General features: G+C 36.5%; 1 protein-coding gene across 3 annotated transcripts in view; it reads right to left on the reverse strand.

Annotated features, from left to right (window-relative positions):
- The window catches only part of GPD2 (glycerol-3-phosphate dehydrogenase 2), a 134,674-nt gene that overhangs the window by 68,307 nt on the left and 49,180 nt on the right, over nt 1-17,187 (reverse strand). For all 3 annotated transcript variants that reach the window (XM_045560144.1, XM_045560143.1, XM_045560142.1), the window contains 2 exons: nt 13,081-13,252; nt 1,266-1,390 (listed from right to left, as the gene is read on the reverse strand). In XM_045560144.1, coding sequence (XP_045416100.1) covers nt 1,266-1,286 — 21 coding nt within the window. In that variant the 5' untranslated portion in view covers nt 1,287-1,390; nt 13,081-13,252. The remainder of the gene's footprint in view (nt 1-1,265; nt 1,391-13,080; nt 13,253-17,187) is intronic.

The following is a 17,187-nucleotide window of genomic DNA, read 5'->3' on the forward strand; positions in this document are numbered from 1 at the left end:
TTTCAAATGGCAAATAGACACCCTGCCAACTGATTGATACACAGAAACCTTCTACCTCTGAGTGAGGATAGCTCCCTCCTAATCAAATTTCTAATAATACATCATGCTGTCAACCTCAAAGATTTTTTAGAAACCTTAACTGTATTTGCATAGGAGAAAAACATGCTGTCAGAGTTCCCAGGTGTAAGATATTTTCCTGACTTGAGTTACAAGATTATTGTAGCCATTTATCTTGCATCCTCTGTATTGTCTCCCTTTCTCAGCTCCCCGTAATATTTTCTCTGTGTAAGAGATAACAGATTGTTTAAATTCATGCTAAAAGTTTTCTTCCTGGCTTCACTAAACCATGCAAAAATGATACTTAACAGTTGCACAGTATTTTACGGATTATAAAAAGCCTTTTGTCTTTACTGCTGTAGTCTTCCTTATGCCTCTCTAAAGAACCAGCACTGCTATTATAATTCTAATTTTACAAATAAGAAAACGGAGGCTCACAGATGTTAAGTAAACACAGAACACAAACGCAGAACACAAGTTAGCCGATTCCAAATTCTATACTGCTTTCTTTGCATCCATCACGATGCCCAAGAGAAACATAAGAAAAGGGGACAGTTTCAAAAGTGACTTGTCAAGGAAAAAAAAGGGGACAGATTCAAAACTTGACAATGTCAAGTCGGTGCTGCTGTGCTTTTCATGTACGAAAAGCAGATAGGGAGTTCAGCTGATTTTTTTTACCCCTCTGGGAAATGTCATCTTCCACACTGCCTTGGCAGTTTTCAAATGGTGGCAGACTGGACACAATAAAGTGTGACATAAGAAAAGCATGACTCAGATCATCTTTTCCTTAAGAATATGTCAGTGACAGTATGAGTGTATGATTGCAGTTACAGTCAAAGAGGACCAATTTGGCACTCCCCCTGCGTGACAACACGGTTCCCCTGAAACTGCTTTCAGAGTAGTAATTTGGTGGCCACTGGCAAAAACCCAATCACAATTGTTAAAAGGCAACACATCCAAAAGTGATTTTGTAAATCTGCTACTTTGACATGCCTGTGTAGAAAAAGCTCCTGATTACCCATAAACATAATACTACAGGAAAGAACTGACACACCTCTCCTGAAAGATATTCCAGCAGAATACACGGAATAGGTATTTCCAATAGGGAGAAATGTTAAAAGCCATAAAAAAAAAAAAAAACCCGATTTAATTGGGTAGAAAAAAAGCAGAGTCGCAATTTTTGTTTAACAACCAGCATACACAATTACCTGCTCAATATCCAACTTCATGATGGCCTTCTGAAGATATCTCACACCACCATGGATCAATTTAGTGCTTCTGCTGCTGGTCCCTGATGAGAAATCATCTCTTTCTACAAGGGCTGTTTTTAGTCCTGTGTAACCAGAAAACCAAATTAACTTCTTAAATTACACAATTTGTATGTAATTCATTAAAGGCACTTCTCCAGGGTAGAGACAATCACAAGAAAAATTACTCTGAACATGGATAAATTTGTATTCAAAGTGCAGTACACTGTCTACATTATAATGAAGAGATTTTAGGCTCTTCCTGGGGGAAAAGTCAAACCAGAACTAGAAGCATATTAAACTGTGAATGAATCACAACTAGAGAATATTACAGTCCAATTTCATGGCAGGAACATACTCTAGTGCATTTAGAGGGTCAAAGAAGAGCCTGACACCCATCTTTACCCATGAAGAGTTAACTGAGCATTGTGTTACGAAGCCTTTTAGAACTCAATTTCTTCCCACACTTCACAAATCTAAACATGTTCCAGCCCCTCATCTCTGGTCTATTCTACTACATCACCAACAAATCTAGACTAGACCTCCTTCTATGTGCTGACTTCTGAGAAATGTGTCTGGGGTGGTGTTATGGTAGGTATAAAATGGAAAAAGAAATCCAAGATATCAAAACAGAAGAAGAAAGAAGAGAGTAACCACTGATATTGAAGAGTTTCCAGTCTAATTTAAAACATTCAAAAAAATTCCAACATGGCAATAGTTTAGAATTACAAAGAAATACAAGCCAGTACAAATGAACACAGTGAAAGTACCCATGAATAAAGAAAATACTCTTGATAAGGTGAGGCTGAGCAAAGACAGATCAGTTCCAGAAGCACCCCCTGCCCCATGTATTTGAAAGTTGCTATAGATCTCTTGGGGACAAAACTCGTTTTGCTTTGTTTTGTTACAGAGACACCCTGCTTCTTACAGATTGGAGATGACCAGGAGTACTACAAGTGTCACACACTAGTGGAGAGATGAAAGCCAAAACCTCAAAAGACCCTAAGTGGATATCAACACCAAGTCATGAGGAATTTTCACGGCCTGGCATACCATCTCTCTTCTTGGGGGATGAGAGAATGTCATAGAATCCAATTACAATGAGAATATGTAACCAGAGCAGTTTGGGCTCACAAAGTTCATATAGGAGAACTTGTGCATGTATTCAATTCAGAGCCATTTATTACATTTAATACCAAAGGGTCGTTTTTATAACTTTTAACAGTTTAAATAACGTACCCAAATGTCATCATAAAATCAGGGCAATTCCCTTGACTCCAAAGGACAAAATATTTAGAAACTGTGGAAAGAAAAGTAGAAAACTTTAATTCAGGGGCAAAAACTGTTAATGCCTTAACTAGCTTGCAAAATAACACAAAAATTACAGGTATCATACACCCAGGTCATTCATGACCAAATATGTCAGAGAAATTTCTGTAAAATTCTCAACTATTAAAACCATAGCAATGCTTAGTAAATTTAGCACTGGATGTATTAAAAACACAGAAAAATATTAGTACTTTTTTCAAAAATTGAGAGCCAAAGTGCTGATATTGGAAATGAATCAGGCACGGACCAGGCTGTGGGAGGCAAGTAAACAAAGTGCAGCGAAGTTTAATAGGGACCACATGTGAAAATAGAGGACTCACCTTACTCCAGGTTAGAAGTTAAATTCAGGACATAAACTCAGAATTGCATATAGCCAAAATTACATTTGCAAATCATAAAAATGTATGGTCTTGGTGAGCTATATCACCTTTTCTTAGTAAGTTCAACACAGAGTTCTTCTTCCAGCACTAAAATAGACCATCTTTTCTTCAGTTGAAGATCAGATGAGGGAGTTGACTTTCAAGTGGTATTTAAGAGTCAGATTATTTAAAATAGACCTCTCTTTAAGCCCTGGAATCACAGTCAAGGCATCAGGATGCCCACACCATGAGAGGCAGAGAAATAAGACTGAGAGAGGCCAAGCAGCCTGCCCTCTAGCCCACGGCTTTCTCACCTGGGCCTGCCCTAAGGTATCCTACAAGCTACCATAGATAAACTTCCTAGACAGTCTCCAGTAATCCCAACTCCCTAGTATGTAACACCCTGCCCTTGAGTGTGGGTGGACCTAGCACCTTTCTTCTAATAAGCAGAATATGCACGAATAATAGCATGTCACTTCTGTGATTAGGTTACAAAAGATGGGGGAAATGCTCTCTTGCTAGCTAGCACTCTCTTGCCCTCTCCCTGGCTTGCTCAAGTGAAGCAAGGTGTCATGCTTGAGTCCAGGAAGAAGAGAGGCCCCCTGTCAGCAGGTCACGAGGAACAGAGGCATCAGTCCAACAACCCAGGAGCAACTAAATCCTGCCAACAACGATGTGAGTCCCTGGGAAGCACTGTAAGCCTATGAGAGACTCAGAGGCAGAGGACCCCGCCAAGGCTCACCCACATGCCCAGCCCACCAAAACTGGGAGATAATAATTGTTGCTGTTTTGAGTGACCAAATTTGGGGGATAGTCTATCGGTGACCCAATTCCCTGCGTGAAGATTAACTGCAGCCAAGATTATATCTGGGGATGGGGTCTTCAGGAAAGTCTACAGAGGAGTTTGTGTTCAAGACTGGTGGAGGGGAGGAGGGGAATCACACACACTGCCAAAGACAAGCCCAAGGCAGAGAAGTGGCCCAGAGTATTCAGGGACTGCTTGTCATTCGGGCTGCAGTGCAGGGCACAAGGGGCAATGTGAAGGAGCCCCCGTGGGAAGAATGGGCAAGGCAGATCACCAAGGGCTTTTGATTCACATTGGGGGATTTGGATCCTGTCCTATGGGCCACTGTTTCTCACAAGAAAGTAGTATCTATATCTCCTCAAAAGGAAAATGCCTCTGAGAACACGCCTATTCCTGGATCAGTTTGAGAAACAAATGCTTCATTAAGGGGAAAACAAAAACAAAGATTTGTTATCAATAATACACAAACATGAACCTGAGTACTGTAGTCAGTAACAAGGCATCCATTCCAGAGAACCAGGGTGTGCTTGTTAATTTTCTTTCATTATTACAAAGGAATACAATTTAATTTTTTCCCAGCAGTTCACAGATAGAGTTTTGAGAAACTATTAAGCTGCTTGTCAGGGGAACCATCAAAGTGTTTTAAACTGAGACTAGGCATGGTGGTTCACGCCTATAATCCCGGCACTTCAGGAGGCCAAGACAGGAGGATCACTTGAGCCCAGGAGTTCGAGGTTACAGTGAGCTATGAAGACACCACTGCACTTCAGCCTGGGCAATAGAGTGAGACTCTGTCTCTAAAAAAAGAAAAGGAAAAAGAAAAAAGTATTTTAAGTTTTCAGCTGAGAAATCAGAATAGTGTTCTAGAAAGATTTCTCTGACCTCAAGTATTGGGAGTGGAGCTGGAGAAGAAGGGCTGGTGGCAGGAGACCGTTGAGGGCACCGGGCACCGTATAGCATGATTAGGGCAGGGAGCATCCAGCCTCACCAGGCAGAAGGTGGCACTGGAGAGTGGCAGGAAGAGAGAATTTCATGGGCTGTGTTGTCAGGGCGGATTTTTGTTCTTTCCCAGACTGACACAGTGTGAGGCAGGGAACTACTCTAGGAATTAGCAAGCCATCTCAAGGGGATATTTCAGGATATTTAAGTGAGAGCTAACACTTTAAAGCTCTCAAAACGGCTTTTTCCAGTATTTGGACATTTTAAAAGTTATTCACATGTACATATGTGAGAAACTCTAGTGAATACCAATGGAAGTTAAAATAGGCCTCTCCGTCAAACCAGGCTGTTTTTCCTGTCCCATTATTTCCAGTGTCTAATCATCAAGTTACCCACCAGAATTTCTGGAGAAAAATGATACTGCCCCTTCCAGAGCCAAAACTTAAAAAAATGTAGTCACTAAAGTTATGGCTAAATTGATATAGTAAAGCACTGTGTAACCTAAAAGTATTACTAAAAGTTTTCTGAACCACACAAAAAAAGATACCCTAAAAAAAGAAAATATTTTAAAATTTTCAAATATGCTAAATGTTCTGAATATCTCCTATTTGTTGAATGAGAAAGAGAGAAGTAGAAAGGAGGAACATAACACAAAATAAAACATTATTATTTGTTATAAATGCTTCTCATAACTTATTCCTTAACTATTAATAATTAACCAAATGCAATGAAGACAACAAAATTTTAAAAAGTCTTTTGATGTTCTTGTATGGTTCTGTTATCCAATCTGTTCCTTTCTATTTTACCTCTCAAGAAATCCAAACTATTTTCCTCCCTTCAAAAAATTACTGATCTGAAATTAAGAGCTTAGTTTTCTGATGTTTTAAATATAAGGCAAGGAAGTGGGGGGGGGAGAGCTGTTTTATTGTCTCAGAGAGAGTGAATAGTATTTTTTATATTTTAGAGACGGGATCTCACTATGTTGCCGAGGCTGGCCTAGAACTCCTGAGCTCAAGAGATCCTCCTGCCTCATTCTCCCTAGTAGCTGGGACTACAGGTATGCACCATTGTGCCCAGCTAGTATTTTTAAGTTACATTTAATGCTAACATTTTGTACTTTTGGGTAAAATAATTAAGTGTGAAGGCCATCAAAAATAATGCACCCAGGATTCAACCAACTACTCATTACTATGAATTTGAGGGAGCCAGGAAAAAGATCTTCCTTCAGAGTGGAAAGAGTGACCTCTTCACATTGCAGGTAGGGAAGGACTGGCTTCCCTATGCATTAAAAACTAGTTCAAGATTTTCTGAGGAATACTTTTTTGTTTTCTTGGTTTTATTATTAAAATTACTTTTTATGGAAAGCAATAAGCTCTATTACTATTGAGATGAACCAGAACATTGGGGTGGTATTATTATTATTTAATTTTTCATTTTTAATATTGATTACTTTTAGAAAGTAGTCTCAGGAATTTCATGACAGTAATAAAATATTAACATTTGGAATAAAATTACTCTGAAATCATAGGCAGAATAACAAGATTAGTTATAGTAGAATAAAGTCAACTTGAAATCTACCATCCACTATCTTCATCCCATCTCTTAACACATTGAAATTTTATCTTCTGGGTGGAGCAAGGGGTATGAACTAAATGCAGCTCTTTACAGCTTTGTCTTTTCTGACCTGAGCAAGACTGTCTAGCTACTTCCAACTAAACCAATTCATGGATCAAGACAGTAGGAAGAATATAAAGGGATAATTAGAATCTAAGGGGAGAAATGGTACGACATTTAACTTTCACAACATGAAATAGAACAGAAGTATATTTTAATACCTTTTACTGATTATCTTATTATGCATGAAAACATGCTCAATATAATAAATGCAGAGAAGCAAAGAGAACAAAATAAAACTCTCCTGTAATCACACCACTCAGAGATAACCATAGTTGACATTTGGGTGTTTAAACGTTCACATTTTCTATGCATGTATATAATCACATATGCACATTTTTACAAAAATAAGATCATGTGGTATATCTTATTCAATTTTTTTCATTTAACATTGTTTATTGTAAACATTTCTCCATGTCAATAAATATTTTTGTATAATTTTATTTTTAATGTGTGGATAGTATTGCATTAAATATTTATAATAATGTGTTCAATATTTTTTTAAGAGATGAGGTCTCACTGTGTCACCCAAGCTGGAGAGCAGTGGTACAATCATAGCTCACTGCAGCCTCGAACTCCTGGACCCAAGCTATCCTCCTGTCTCCGGTTCTGGAGTATCTGGGGCTCTTGAAGGAACACACCACAAGACCAAACTAATTTTTTTTTAGTTTTTTTAGAGACAAGGGTCTCACTATGTTGCCCAGACTGGCCTTGAACTCCTAACCTCAAGCCATCTTCTCACCTCAGCCTCCAGAGTCACTGGTATTACAGGGATGAGCCACCATGCCTGGCTCAATTTCTTATTTTTGAACATTTGGGTTATTTCCTTTTTTCTCTATCACAGTACTACAAGATTATATTTCCACTTAGACTCTCTGTATTTGTAATTACTTCATTAGAATAAATTTTCAGATATGTCATTATTAAGGTATTTTAAATATTATAGAAATGTGAGAGTGATCGCTACAAAATAACTATCAGAGGTACCAAGGTAATAACATACAAATCAGAAAAGCTAAAGGCACTTTCCACATTAGCACCTTAAACACAGGTATGCTGCATGAAGAAAAAATGATGTAGTGTAAGGAGAGGTGAGTTTATCTTTCTTCAGAAAAGCTTTGGGCACTTCATTTTGGATTTCAGCCATTGCCATTAATAAGAAAAGGAACTAACCCAAAGGCTGAACATTTTATACAAAGGATCAATTTCTCTAAAAACTAACACTCCTGTAAAGCTGCAAAATAATCCTAGCTTGGTAATCCTCACTATCACGACCCTGTGCTTTGGCCTGGCATCCTCCAACAATGAATGTTAGCATTTTATAAAAACTGTATAATATTGGATTGGTTATTTAATATCCATTTCTATGTTTCTATTAGAAAACAGATAAAATAGAGATACTATATTAAGTTAGAACATATTATTAACATACTTTGTGTTCCTTAAGTACACAGGTGATTATGAAGTCACAAAACTGTATTAATCTGTAACATGAATTGTAATAATACAGTTTCTGGGAATCAGACAGTTGCTGTTGTTGCTTTCTCTTTCTGTTTTGTTATTATAAAAATAGCCAATGTTCAAAGGAAAGAAGAATATCCAATAATACAAAAGAGTAAAAAGAGAAAATAATGAAAATAATATATTACTGACTTTCTAGTTACAAAATCCAGAGGTAACCAATGTTAACTATTAAAACTATCTCATGTATTTTATCAGAAACTTTCTATGCTATGAAAGTACAAAATTCATATGCTTTTTTGCTTAAAAACAAATAGAATTAACACTTACTCTTTACAACTTGCATTTTTAAGTTTGTAACACATCTTAACCATATTCCCCATAAATACTTATATAGCCACCTCTTTTCAATAACTGAATATATTCCAATTTATTGCTAGTATAAATATACTTTAAATAAAATTCTTATCATTACGGCATTGTATAAGGTTGGTAAATTTGACTGGCTTTAAAAAAATCAATATGGCATTGTAAGCTTGTCTTTGAACTCTTCCTCTTCTCTAAACACAGAGAAAATGACATACATACACACACACACACATATATATATATATATATATATTTTTTTTTTTTTTTTTTTTAAAGGACATGGTTTTTAAAGGACATGGTTGACTCAAAAATAAGACAAACACTCCATGGACCAGAAACGTAGCAGAAACTCAGAGCACAGCGTTTAGGCCAAAAGCTTTTTGTCTTGGTGGGCTCAGCATCTAGAAATAGGCAAAGGCAACCAAGCTCTGAGTTCCTGAAGGGTAAGAGGAATACAACTATCTGTTGCGAGGAAAGGTAAAGAAGCCAGTGGAACACCTGAATGCTAAGACTGAAGAAAAGCTCCACCACTTGCACAAGAAGGTTGACAAGTTTCCCTTGACCACTCTCTGGGGCAGGGGACTATTTGCTGGGACATGCCAAGGAAGCAGGAAGATAGACACGACCTGGACACCAACACCACAGTCAAGGTGCCAGCGGGCTCTGCAGCTGGTCTGCAGAGTCCCCAAGATGAACACAGGGCAGGAGCCTCCATTTGGTTCTAGCAAAAGTCCCTAATGGGACTTAAGGGTGGTGGCTACTATATCTATAGAGCTGAGGGTATACCAAACTGATCTAACATGAAGCACAGACAGGAGGGAAAAGAAGGGCAAAGCAAAAAGATGGAAGGTGAAAAACACAAAGTAAATGAACATGAAATCAAAATAAACGTAAGTGAATTAAATTAATTTATTAAATAATACCATCTATTAAGTATTAAAAATAAAAATAAATAAATGGAATCTAGCTACATACTGTTGACCACAGACATACCAAAACAAAAGGATATAGAAAAGTTGGAAACAACCTGAAACAAGCCCTGCCCGTCTGACATTTTATAAATATTTTCCGAATTTCATGTTTTTACTTTATTATATTTTTATCATAGGTAAATTTTAATTTTTATAAAATCAAATTTAGCAGCATTTTCCTTTGTGGCTTTTTTGGTGTAATGCTTAAAAACACTTTTCCTACTTTATTCTTTTTTTAATTCACAAATACTTTCTTCTGATGGTTTTATGGTGTTTCATTGTTAAATCCTTGATTCACATGAATATGATAAAATACATGCATGCACACATATATACATACACATATATATAAATTGGGGGGACTGGATACTCCAATACCATTTCTTATATAACCAATAATGACAGTTTTGAAATGCTACCTTTATCATATTCTAAACTTTATGTATTTATATTTATTTCTAGGTTCTTACTTTTGTTCCACTCATCTATTCCTTTGACAAACTATTTTAATTATGGTAGCTTTACAAACACTTTACTATCTGATAGGTCTCTGCCTCCCTTATCAGTATTCTTTTTCAAAATTAATCTAGTAAATCTAACACAGCTTCTCAAATCCATTCCCCCAACCCTAACCAAAGGAAATCACTATATTAGTCAAAATTATGTTAAATTTCCAGATTAGTTTTAAGAGGAATTTGCAATCTAGTCTCACTAGCAGTGTTCAGCAAACAGCAAACTTTTATCTGCTGCAGTTCAACCTCTTGAAATGGGATTTTCTTTTACTCTCATGGTGGAGGTGGGGGGGTGCCGAGGGGTGCGAACCTATAATCCTCAGAATGCACTATCTCCAAGGCTCTCCTTTTTATGCATTTTTTAATGCAATGTACACACCTCACTCCTTTTCTAAATACTTATGGAAAAGAGTGTTATTATTATCCTCCATTTATGCCTGAGAAACCCGAGGTTCTCTCTAAGGTTAAGATACTTGCTGAAGGTCACGGAGCTAGTATGCAATGAAGCCAAGATTTAACCTCAGTTCATTCTAATTCTAACCTATGACCTTAATCACTATGCTGTACTGCCTTAGACTTAAAGGAAGTACAGTGGAAATTCAAGAATTGTAGCCAGATACTACTTATAAACTAAAAGCATGTATGCACTTTTAAATAAGAGAACTACGATTAATGTTTTCCTCCAGCAAGAGGCAATCCTCTTTGGAATTTGAACTGAAGCCATAGGTTATTCATACATCAGATTTGAAACCAAAAATGTACTAGATGATCCCAGATACATATAGGTAAAATCGCATAAAAGATCATAAAGAACTAAAGAAAACACCTTGAAGAACCCTGAGGGAGTGAACACATTTATCAGGTTCTCCTCGTTCCAGCTTCCTTTGGGAGCCAAGTGCCCATAACTGGGCTTCAGGGCTGTGTTTCTGCCCAGGAACTGGACACAAAGGTGTTAAACAGTGAAGTAATTTCTATTGATCCTAAAGACCTGCATGAGAACGTGAGGAGAATTGTGCATATTACGTTTACAAAATAATATTCCCAAATGAAACAAATGAAATTTGATTCCTGAGAAAATACAGATGATAAGAATGCAAACAAATGTTCATTATGAAGACTACAAGACTTTTTCTCCTTCCCTGCAGTCTTTGTTTATCCATTACCAAAATTGCATTTGGGCATAGTATTTTATCAAAATGCTTGTGCAAACATTTTTATACAAGCCCTTTAACATCTAGTGGTTCCCCCAAAACTTTGAGGTCCTGAAAAATCTAATTATTACTGGTAACTTTAAAAGATCACAGTAATTTATTTTTGTCAAATGTGACTAAAGATTAATGGATACAATCAGGAATAATTTGGTAAAAACATATCAAATGCAGAGAAAGCAAAATTTGTTGTTAAGTGAAGCATCAAATATAATAAAAGAGCAAATTCCATGAATGAACAGCAACAATGCACAATTCATTAACCAAATGCCCATGATTATTTCACACTTCAGAGGGCTACTGATATGATCAGGAATTATAGTAAAAGGATAAATATAGATTACCTTCAGCATCTCTTTAAACATTTTAATTATAAACACTACCCTCGAGGGCTACGAGCATAATATACGAAATACAACTAAGGTTTGTCTACCCCTTTTATAAATCATAATTTCATACATATATAAAAGACAGTCAATTATTTTAAGACAGCAATCAATATGCTAAGAGATATTTAAAAAGTACAATGTGGTGTTCTTAACTGCTATTAATACAAAAATTAAAAACCTGAACAATATTCAGGCTCTGGAAACTCTTATCTATTCAAAATCATCATCATAATCATCATCATCATCATCACTATCATCACCCAAAATCATCTGCTAATGGCACTAGCTAATGTCCTAGTCACTACTGAATACTCTTCACTTCCCAAAGAAAAAATTTATTTGTTCAACAAATATTAATAAACTGTAAGCTCCTGGAGGTCCAGTCCACATCTTACTAGTCTTTGTATTCTCAGAACTGGTTTAGAACTTGACTCACAAATAGTATTGTTTTAAATAGCAAGAAAAAAGTTGAAAACAACCTAAGGAATCATTAATAAGAACATCCTTACAGTGAATTTTTCCATCATATTCATTAAGCAGAAATAAATGAAATGAAATTTTGCCATTCAAAAATGAACATTATATACATGTATAGATTGATTAAATATACTGTTATTTGAAAGAAACACACTGCAAAAGAGTAACTATAATATGATCTTGTCTATGTTTTTAAAAATATATAAATACAGAAAGTACACAAAAGCAAGCCTAGGTGAGACTTTTCAAATGGAGAAAAGGAATAAAAGGCACTTAATGATTGCCTTATTATTGCACTTGCAGTCCTGCAACTCAACTCTTCCAGGGAAGCCTGGCTTTGTAATTTCCCTTACCGCTCCCTAGCAGCTCTGGGTCTACATTTAAACAATGTCCTCTTTTTTCATAGAATCTCATCTCATTTTCTCCTTTTATCACTGATAACCAGTCCATTCTCGATTCTAGATTCTACCCTACTGCCTATCATCTCCGCCTCTACTCTCAGCAACACTGAACACACACACACACACACACACACACACACACACACACACACACACACAGAGGTAAAGAGGCTGAGCCAGGATATGTATCAGATTTCTCTGACTCCAAAATCTACTCTAATACTCACAAGAAAAGAAACAGGTTATTTTATTCAATATATCATGCGTAAGAGCATTAGTGTTCCATTCTAAAATTTCTTTCTTTATATGTCATGTTTCTATTTTTAAGGAATTTCTCTTCTTGTCTTTCCTAAAACTGACCAATAATAGTAGACAGGGCAACCAAGACAGAACTACAGGTTAGCAGCAGTCTTTTCTGTTATTTAGTCACATGAACTGGAGTTTCCCAAACTGCAGTCCATATTTCCCTGGAAGAGATGACTTTAAGAGATATATGAACAAAAAGAATTATTTTAATAGATTATTTCATTTTAATAAATCTTTTCTACACTTAACTGACATAAATGTCATTTGGGGGTATATTTGCTTTATACTGTGTATTAGAAAAAATTAATCAGAACATCAAATCAATGAATTTGCAGGAATATAAAGTTTTCTTTTTAAACAAATTCACTGAAGTAAAAACAAATTATATTTAATTTTAAAATCACGCAAGTGCCTATATTTTAAAAATTGCAAAGGTGCTTCACAGAGAGTGGAAAATTAGAGAACACTAACAGAATGTGATTTCACTAGCGTAGAGCGCATACTGTGTATTTATTTATATTGGGGAGGGAAGATGAAACCTTTATCTGCGTTGCATTAATCCACATCAGGACGTACCTCTGGTGACAGCATCTAGTGCACAACCACATCCTGTTGCTCCTCCTCCAATAACAAGGATATCAAATTCAGACGTGTTTTGCAAAGTCAGTAGCTGAGCTTCTCTGGAAGGAGGCTCCCTGTTCACAGGTTCTGAAATGTACTCTGCAGCTTCCACATAGGCCAGGTTCACCTGATAAAAAAGAAAATCATTTTCAGTTGTCTATCTGGAATGTCAATTTAATAAATTTTACAATATACTAAAAGAAGAGATCTGTAATGGATATAGGGAATACCAGAGCAAGACTATATAGTCCACAGCCCACATGGAGCCATAGAACCAACTACTTTAGGGGGGGAAAAATTCCTTAAAATTCCAGGGGTATTTCTTTTCATGAATCATAACTATTTAGCCACAGAACGCCTGGTTTCAGATTCAATATCTCAACTGCCTGTTTTTGTTTCATATATAGCTAAGCTCAATTATTTCCAAAACTATACAGCAATTCCCAAATACTTTATCTAAGACAATTAATAAGGGAACATAAGGAAATGTTTTACCCAGTAGCAGCAATTCATTCAGATAACATTTTAAAGTCCTGAAGGAGGAAGAAAAAGAACTTTATGTCTTTTTGCAATTTCTTAAAAGTATATGTTCCTCATTCCTCAACTCTTCTGCTAAAAATATATTCTAGAGTTTGGGGACTATAGATTTAAATCGGTACAATTAAGAAGAATCTGTTTAACCAGAAGTTACTATGTAGTTTAAATAATCAGCTATGTCTGATGAGAACAATATTTTCCAAAGATTCTAGTCAAAGGCTTCCCTGTTAAATATTTTAATATAAAATTACAGATTTTATATACTTAATGTATACTATTTCAGTGTTTGAAAACTTGAATAAAAATAATTAAAGCCAGGTATAGTCCCCCCAAAAGATAATGACCTTCCCTATTTCTAGTTCTTTTTTAGAATATAACTTACCATCCTAAATCAGAAATGATACTGGACTTTTAAAAGAAAAGTAATTGCCGGAGGCCCGAAGTTAGAGTCAAGAACCCAGAAAAACAGGTATCTTTTTTTTCCAAAATGCTAATACTAGGTTCATACACCATATTGAACACTGCTGGCCAACGTTGCTCTATTAGTATTCCATGGAAATGGGACTTCCATTTTCTTTTCTTTAAATCACAACATCAGCACAATCCATGATGGTGGGGTTTTTTTCCCACTCTGCTACATAGGAAGCTCTGAACCAGCAGGCCAAACCTGGTTCAAGAAGAGGTGATCTTAGCACTTACCAAGAGATTGTTCTGATCACCCAAGAAAAGTGATTTTTTGTTCATTTAAATAAAATAAACCAAATTGTCTCTTGTAGTTGGATTTAATTATTACCAGGCCAACTGGATTTTTATAAAAATAAATAAACCATGGGGTACACTGAAAAACTCCAGTACAAAAGCAATTTATGCAACCAAAACATTTGTACCCCTGTAATATTTGTACCCCTGTATATAAAAAAACAAAAAACAAAGAAGATGCCAGGTGTGGTGGCTCATGCCTATAATCCTAGCACTCTGGGAGGCCGAGGCAGGAGGATTGTTTGAGCCCAGGAGTTTGAGCCCAGCCTGAGCAAGAGCAAGACGCCATCTCTACAAAAGATAGAAAAATTAGCAGAGCCTCATGGCACATGCCTGTGGTGCCAGCTACTCGGGAGGCTGAGGCAGGAGGATCGCTTGACCTCAGGAGTTTGAGATTGCTGTGAGCTATGATCACACCACTGCACTCTACCTAGGGCGACAAAGCAAAACTCTGACTCAAGAAGAAAATAAACAAAGAAAAAAAAAACATTAAAAAAAAGAAAAGAAAAAACCCTGGATTAGGGTCAGAGCATCCAAGTTTAAGTCTTAGCACTTGTTTACCAGCAATGTGACTTTTGACACATTCTCTCTCCGGCTTCCTCTTTGAAAAATGTGGATACAATCCCTGTGATGTCTCTATCTTTGCATCTCTGGGTTATCCTCAGTCTGAATGGAATAATAATATGAAAGTCACTTAGGTAACTGACAAAGTGCCACCAAAGAGGAGTTGTTGTTATTGTTACTATTATTAAATAATTGGATTCCTTAGTAGTATATAATAAGGAACTTTCAAAACATATTTTACTAAGTATGGTAAAAACAAAAAGTTATAATCAGGTACCATAATCTTTCAAGCTATGCCAATTTTTCAGATGCCAAGCCACAAAAATTTTATTCTTCACATAACTCCTCTTAATTATCTGCTAATAACCATGTTCCCATTTTTACCTTTACATAAATTTAAGGTAACAAATTAAATAAATGCAACTGCTAGCTGCTATGGAGAACATAACATCCTTCACTTATGGTCTCTGCCTTCTATCATCTAATGAGAAGACGAAAAATATATATACAATATATGCATACATAAGGATTATATAGAAAGAACAAACACCAAACTAGAGGGGAAAACACCAGGCTATGAGTATACAGAGGACGGAGGGAGAATCTTTTATGTGAGGGTTTCAATTGTGCCATGACAGATGGGTAGGACTTGGACATGAGACTGACAAGTGACTAAACTAAACTGCCAGAGTGTTTTCACACATCAGAAGAATTGCTGACATTTTCTGTTTGGTAAGTTTTCTAGAAATACTTGAGAAATAAGTTTAAAGACCATGTTATGATATAGTTCATTAGAACTCAGTAGTCCTAAAAGCCCCCATTCCACTCTAACTGTGAATATTAAACTCTACTCTATGGGTTTCTTCTTCAGCAAGTGTGCTGGATCTGAAGGACATAACTCACGTGCGTGAGGAGCTCATTCCATTGCCAACACTGTTTCTCCTATCTTCACCCCCTCCCTCACCCTTCTCTCTGGCAAGCTCTAACCTGTTTCTTCTCAACAAACAATAAAAAACACTTCTTTCGTATGTTTCTAACAACCACCTTAAAAATTCTTGAAAGACCTATAAATCCTTGCTTTTTCTACTGCCTTTCCTCCTTACTCACTCCTCAACTCACTCTAATCTGGATTCTCACATACACACCACTACCACCATCACCACCAAAACTGAATAATGCCCACCACGCTACCAAATAATCCAAAAAGCCCACAACTGATTGGTTCACCTACCTGGGCTTCAGTGGACAGCTCTCTCTCCCCAGCCTCTCTGAATCACTCTCTCTCAGCTTCCTTTCAATGTCCCTCTACTGTCCAACATTAAACACCAAAATTTCTCTTGGAGCTATCCTATTCACTTTTTTCAGATCACACTAATAACTCTCTCTCTCGAGAATATCATCTACACCATATTGTCAAATATCCTTTATATCCCAATGACTTCTAATTTTGTTCCCCCATTCCAGAACCCAGATATCAAACTGCCTAACTGCTATCTCCATTTGGATGTCTCACATGTGTCTCAAAATGATCTGATGACTTTATATGACCAAACCTTTTTTCTCTGTCAGTGTTCCTTATCTCAGTGAGGGTACCACTATACACGTAGTTGCTGATGTCAGATATTTTGGAAGTATCCTTGACAGCTCCCATTCTCTTCAGTCCCATATCTGATCAATCCCTGAGTCCTATTGATTCTACCTCCTAAAAAATTCTCATATCTAGTCACTTCTTCATCTTCACTGCCCCTTCTCAAGTCAAGGTATCTCCGTTTCCTCTATACTAATGTGATGTATGAAGGGGTCTTCATACATTTACCCTGCCTCCTTCTAAATCATTCTCCACACTGCAGGTGGAGAAATCATTTTAAAACCCAGATAATGTCATTTCCATGTACAAAACCCTTCAAGAGCTTCCAACTTAATTTATCTGGTTTCTAAGACTCCTTATAGTCCTTTATGATGGCTAAAATTTTTTTTAAAAGACAATACCAAGTGCTGACGAGAATGCAGAACAATTAAAACTCACTTATCTTGCTGGTGGAAATGCAAAATGATACAGCTATTTGGAAAAACAGTCTGGTAGTGTCTTACAAAGGTAAACATATACCTACCATACAACCCAGCAATCCCCTCCTAGGTAATTACCCAAAAGAAGTGAAAACCTGTGTTCACACAGAAACCTGTAGACAAAAGTTTACAATG

This window comes from Lemur catta, chromosome 8, assembly GCF_020740605.2.
Source record: "Lemur catta isolate mLemCat1 chromosome 8, mLemCat1.pri, whole genome shotgun sequence".
Lineage (NCBI taxonomy): Eukaryota > Metazoa > Chordata > Mammalia > Primates > Lemuridae > Lemur > Lemur catta.